A 6,000-nucleotide genomic window follows, 5' to 3' on the forward strand; every position below is an offset into this window, starting at 1 on the left:
GGCACTAAATTAGTATTATTAGATTCGTTTTGAAATGTAGTTTCATAATGTATCAATTTGATGTCATATATGCCACTACTCTTTCCTTAAAGTTGATCAAAATTTTAAAACTTTGACTTGGGACAAAAGCTAGATGTACACTTATTCACGGACGGAGGGAGTAGTTGACAGAGAATAGTGGAGCAGGGTGGGCGAGGTGGCGGGGTGTGAGTGGAGGTGGAAGAAAGATGGGGCGACGGGAGAGATGGTGGCCGGCGAGGTGGGCGAGGTGGCAGACGAGAGGCGATGGGGAGAGGAAAGAGTGACGAGTGAGAGGCGAGAGGCGAGGGAGTGAGCGGTGTGGCGACACGAGGGTAAAGCGGAAAGTGAAAAAAAATCGTAATGTGACAGTAGTTGTATTGGTTTTCTCTCCAGCGACACGTATTTCGAAACGGATGGAGTAATTGCTGTGAGTCTAATTTGAAGGGCATTCAAATTTTAATGAAAAACTGATGGGGTCACAGTCAAATTTAAAATACCAATTTTCGGCAAGGAACACTCAGGCCCAGCCCAGCCCACAAACTGAGCAGACAGGCTCGTGACGGCCATTATTCCATCCCAGGTCGCCGCGTTCCGTCGCATCCGATTCCCCATTCCGTCCCATCCCATCAGGCGTACCGCCGTGCCATCGTTTGGAACCAAAGCGCCGCGGCGAAACCCCCCAAACCCTCGCTCCCGCCTCAGATCTCCGTCTTTCTACTCGCCGGACATGAAGGGGCCGGCTGCGGCGGCGCCCGCACGCAAGAGGCGCGCATCCGCTGGGCCCAGGTCGAGGCCACAGAAGCGGCCACGTGACGGCGGCCGCGACGGCGACCTCATCAGCAACCTCCCCGACGCCGTCCTCGGCACCATCATCTCCCTCCTCCCCACCAAGGACGGCGCCCGCACGCAGGCCATCGCCCGACGATGGCGTCCCCTCTGGCGCTCCTCGCCTCTCAACCTCGACGCCTCCTACAACCTTCACCGCGACGAGTTCAAGCGCCTCTCCGTCGTCTCCAGGGTTCTGTCAAACCTCCCCGGCCCGGCGCGCTGCTTCGCTTTCCGCTTCATCCGCCTCCACAAGGCCAAAAAGAGGTTTGCCGAGGATGCCGCGCAGATCAGTAGCTGGTTCCATTCCCCGAGCCTCCGCAACCTCCAGGAGCTCGACATCGGCTTCGATCTACTTGAATACGGTGGACATGAGCAGACCGACAAGGAGAAGCGCTGCCCGTTGCCACCGTCCGTGTTCTGCTCAGCATCAACCCTTGTCGTGGTCAGCATTTCCTCCTGCGATTTCCCAAGGGAGATCGCGCCTTCACCGAATTTCCCCCTCCTCAAGCAGCTCAAACTATGGCGTGTTTCCATCTCCGACGATGTCTTCTCGAACGTGCTCTCTGCCTGCCATGTCTTGGATAGCTTAGATCTCTCGTAGATTCGTGAGGTGTCTTGCCTCCGCATTAGCTTGCCAACACTCAGGATCATCGTCATCTGCTCTTTGTTTCATGGCAAAGGAGAATTGCTCATTAAGGAGGCCCCTTGCCTTGAAAGGTTACTATTAAGTTATCCGGGCTTGGGCGGTGAGATTATTCGGGTTGTTAGGGCGCCTAAATTGGAGGTGTTGGGCCTTTTGTGTCCCAGCATTTCAGAAATTGAGATTGCTAATACAGTCTTCCAGGTAACATTAGGACGAGTCTCTACACTCTTATCTGCTAGCATTGTTGCTTCGAGAGTGTTTTTTTTTAATCTCCATTGTTTCCTTCAGGGATTGATCCCATCCAGCTCGGAAAACCCAATATGCAGTGTAAAGGTTTTGGCTCTCCATTTCTCTAGCCCTGATTTGGGTGCAGTTCTTGACATCCTTAGATGCTTCCCCTGCTTGGAAAAACTCCATGTCATTGTGAGTTTTCATTTTTCTTTGCTTTGAATTTAAAAATAAATATTCAGTTCTGAGCCTAGTTAGCAAAATATTTAACATATGTTTATTATGCCCTTCCCAGTGGGACGATTCTACAAAGGCAGAGGTGAAAAATATGCGTCAGTATGAGCCTCTAGATCCAATCAATTGCCTTGAGAGCCATCTGAAAGTACTGGTGCTAACAAATTACAAAGGTGGTGAGGAAGATGTTGGATTTGCAAAGTTCTTCGTTTTGAATGCGGAAGTGGTGAAGGAAATCAACTTTGTAGTGTGTAAGAAGATTGATATACACAAGAAATGGATGACTGACCAACTCAGGCTGCTAGAAGTGGAAAATAGAGCTTCTCAAGATGCCCGATTGAAATTTGGAAGAAGTTCTAGTTGGTATTACTCTGTGGATACCCAGGACTTGTCAATTGCCGACCCTTTCAGCAACTGTTGTTTTGTAGATGGGGTAGATGCTCTTTCAGAAGCATATCCATGATCTGTCAATGCCCTATCCCGTTGATTGCTTTGTTTGCAGGTTTGGTTGATACCTTAAGATTGTGCTGTCTTATGTCTGAAAGAAGAGTATGGATGCAACCTAGTTTGTTATAATTTCAGTCAGCAGTGCATGCTTGTGTTAACAGTTTACTAGTTTCAATCAGCGCGATAAGGTTCTAACTCGTGACATATGAGTTGTCGTCCTTGGTGATGTTGCTTCTCATCTACTCCGGTCTAGCTCGACGTCTTTTGACAGTCATAGAGTCTGTAACGTAAACTGCATCTCATTGGTGCATGAACAAAATTTCTCCCGCACTTCTAATTTGAAGATTGGTCGTGGTCAGATATGATTGAGTGAAGAGAAAGCAATCAAGGTAGGCCATTCAAAGTTTATTTGTGCAGTTAATGTTGTTCCCAAGATTCACTGCAATTAATACAATTTCCATTAATTCTTTTTTTTTGAAACGGAGGCAAAAGTTTTGCCCCGTCTATTAATTAAGCACAAGAGAGTTGCCTGGTTAATTAACGGGAAACCGGGCTAATACCATCACAAGCGCTGAGCGGCACACACAAGATACCCCACACATGCGTCATCGTTGTCGTTCCTCCCCTAGAGGCGTCATCGCCAACCCTAAACCCTGAGCAAACGACTCCAATTTCACTGTGGTGGTCGTCGACTCAACCCGCATTGTAGAGGTTGAGTGAAGTTGCATGAAGATTCGCGCCAAACTCAGCCACTTACCATCGGACAACACAGCTCCGACTATGACGACGAACAATGGATGACAAAACCGGGCATGGCCGGCGCCACGGAAGATCACCGAATGGCCCACCTGCACGAGTCATTGTATACCACAGGGCCCCACCGCCACAGCTTCGACTTCACAGTAACAAAACAAACCGAGGCAATCCCATGGACACGCCGGAGAAGAGCCCACTACCTAAACCATTGCCACATCGCCGCTCCCACCATCATCGTTGCCACAGAAGACTGAACCCCAAAACCACCGCCATCCACTGGTCCCACTCGCCCATGCCGAGCTCCAAAGAAAAAGCCCCCAAAAGGGAATACGACACCAAGGCGCCGCCATCGTCCGATCACACAAGATCAAGGATTTCCCCCGGAGAGGCCACGAGGGTCAAATCCACGCGGGAGGGTGCGGCAGCAAAGCAGCAATGCCTCCAGAAAGGTCAACGACGGCCGTAGCCGCCGCCATCGTTGGTCACAACACGAAGTTGAGACAAAGTCTTCACCCAAGCTGCCAAACACCTCTGACCCTCAAGGGCGTCGGCAAGTTCACCAAACACCACCACCACTACTGAACCAGGCCGTAGACGAAGAGGTCGTCACTGCCGCGGCCAACCCCACCTCACGGAGACCATGAGCGGCCCAACACCATCGCTAGCCAACAGATCCATTGACGGCCAACCAAGAGCAGAGCCACCGGACGCATCACGACCACCACGCCCTGCCGAGCTCCATGCCAGCAAGGAATGGAGGTGCACCACCCGAAGCTGCGAACCACCATGGTTCCCCGCCACAGCTCTGCATTAGGCGCGCGCCACGCGCACCACGCACGCCGTCGCATCAGCTAGAGACCGGATCCGCCACGCCGGCACCTCCACGCACCACGGGTCTCTGAGCCATGCCGACGGCGCTGCCTTCTAAAATCAGCTACAACTATCAATTAATTTTGTTTTAAAATCAATTAAAATTAATGGTGTTTCTGATTTATCGATGATGCGATGATACATCATTGAAGAACCATGGGACATATGATATATGTGGTTTAATGGCTGAAATCATCTGGATTCACTCAACTCGTGGTTAAGTAGTAGTTGATTCGTTTATCCCTTCTTATAAGGATATCAAATTATTCTAAAATATAAATATTTCTATTTTTAAAAATTTACTCAATTTAAGAAACGTTCATCATGCATTTAAAAAAATCGTCATGTATTAACATATGTTTGTCGCCAATTAAAAAGATGTTATTGGGAATTTCAAAATATGTTCATCATGTGTCTAAATATTTTCACAATGCACTTTGAAAATTTTCATTGTGTGTTAAAAACTGTTCATCATCTTTTTTTGTAAATGTTTGTCCTGAATTAAAAAGTTGGTTATCGCGTATTTCAAAAAGTTGTTCATAATGTGTTACAAAAGATTCATCGCGTAGTACGCAAATTGTTCATCATGTATTAAAAAAATGTTTATCGTGTATTAAATATGTTGATGATACATGAAAAAGCTCATAATGTAATTTAACTTCTTTTATCATGTATTAAAGATTGTTCGTCGGATATTTGTTTTGGACAATGTGTTCACATTTAAATAGAACCCCATCCTTTATTCAAACTGAAAAAAGAAAACCTACTAATAAGAAAGTATAGAAAAGAGAAGGAAACAATAAGAAAAAAAAATAAATGAAAGGACAATGGGAACCGATTAAAAAGAAACAGAAGAAATGAAAGGGAAAACAGAAAATAAATAATAAATAAACTGAAACGGGTTCTCCTAGAACGCAGCCAAACCCAAAGTTCACAAAAAACAACTGGAAAAAAAAACCAGTCGAACCATACAGAACGCCGGCGTGGATTGCAAGCAGCCAAGCATGCATGCATCATATGACACTAACCAGGGGAGATAAGACTGAGGGTCCCAAGATATGCAAAAATAGTTGGGCATTATAGAAAGGGCGTGGATAACCAAATGATGCAAGAAGCAACCCAGAGAGCACTAATCCACACAACATAATTCATGACCCGGGCATATAAGTATCTCCAAAGCACCCTCTCTTTTGGCAAAATATGTTTGGCGTAATTAATGTGCTGGTGGACGATCTAGGAAACATTGGCACGTCACTGATTGTGATGAGAAGCTATCGCCAGGATCTATGGCGGCCAACTTTTGAGTGAGGAACAAAGATAAGGTGATACATTACTAACACACTTTGTTCAGGGCCTCAGGTGATTGTGATAATGCTAATCGCCGATATGGGTGTAACCAGCTGCAACGCGCGCTGAGTGTACATGCTAATTTATTTGTTTTCCCCCTTTTGCCTTTTAATTTATGAAAAGCGTTCTAACTTTTGTTAATCAGAGATATTCTTTAAGGGAATAATTGGAGATACCATTTATGCACGAAGATGATAAAACATGATAGGTGTAACTTTTTTTTCCAGGATAGGTATCCCACACATGATCTGTTCATTTTAGTAATATCGGAATCATAGGATTGGATCCCCGCAAAAATTGGAGTCATAGGATTGTTTTCAGATACAATCATACCTATGTTATGCTTTACAGACAGATGCTGCTAGTGAAGTTATGGATCCCGGTCCATTAATCCTCATAAATACAACCTTGGTCAACTCGTTTTCTTATTGCTTAAAATAAAATCTGTTCTATTATTTGCTTTGCAATCACTACTCCCAACAACAAAATACATATATACTTGTAACAGACAAGACTAGTAAGGTTGACACCCTTACTAGGAGTGTTGGGTTCCCAGTGAATAGTTGTGTACATGTATTGATCACTGGCTGTAAACCAAGACTTCACAGATTGATACATTTTTTCTC

At 45.9% G+C, this 6,000-nt stretch overlaps 1 protein-coding gene across 1 annotated transcript; it reads left to right on the forward strand.

The window, feature by feature from the left end:
* Positions 1-644: 644 nt before the first annotated feature.
* Positions 645-2,575, forward strand: LOC123083161 (putative F-box/LRR-repeat protein At5g41630). The gene is made up of 3 exons (XM_044505304.1): positions 645-1,693; positions 1,781-1,915; positions 2,016-2,575. Exon 1 carries the CDS (start codon positions 749-751, stop codon positions 1,448-1,450), a length of 702 nt encoding a protein of 233 aa, XP_044361239.1. The 5' UTR covers positions 645-748; the 3' UTR covers positions 1,451-1,693; positions 1,781-1,915; positions 2,016-2,575.
* The last annotated feature ends 3,425 nt before the right edge of the window (positions 2,576-6,000 follow it).

The sequence above is a fragment of the Triticum aestivum genome, chromosome 1A (genome assembly GCF_018294505.1).
Source record: "Triticum aestivum cultivar Chinese Spring chromosome 1A, IWGSC CS RefSeq v2.1, whole genome shotgun sequence".
In the NCBI taxonomy this organism is placed as follows: Eukaryota; Viridiplantae; Streptophyta; class Magnoliopsida; order Poales; family Poaceae; genus Triticum; species Triticum aestivum.

Excerpts from the sequence above, each read along its gene's own strand:
- LOC123083161 (XM_044505304.1), top strand. The coding sequence starts at position 749 with ATGAAGGGGCCGGCTGCGGCGGCGCCCGCACGCAAGAGGCGCGCATCC.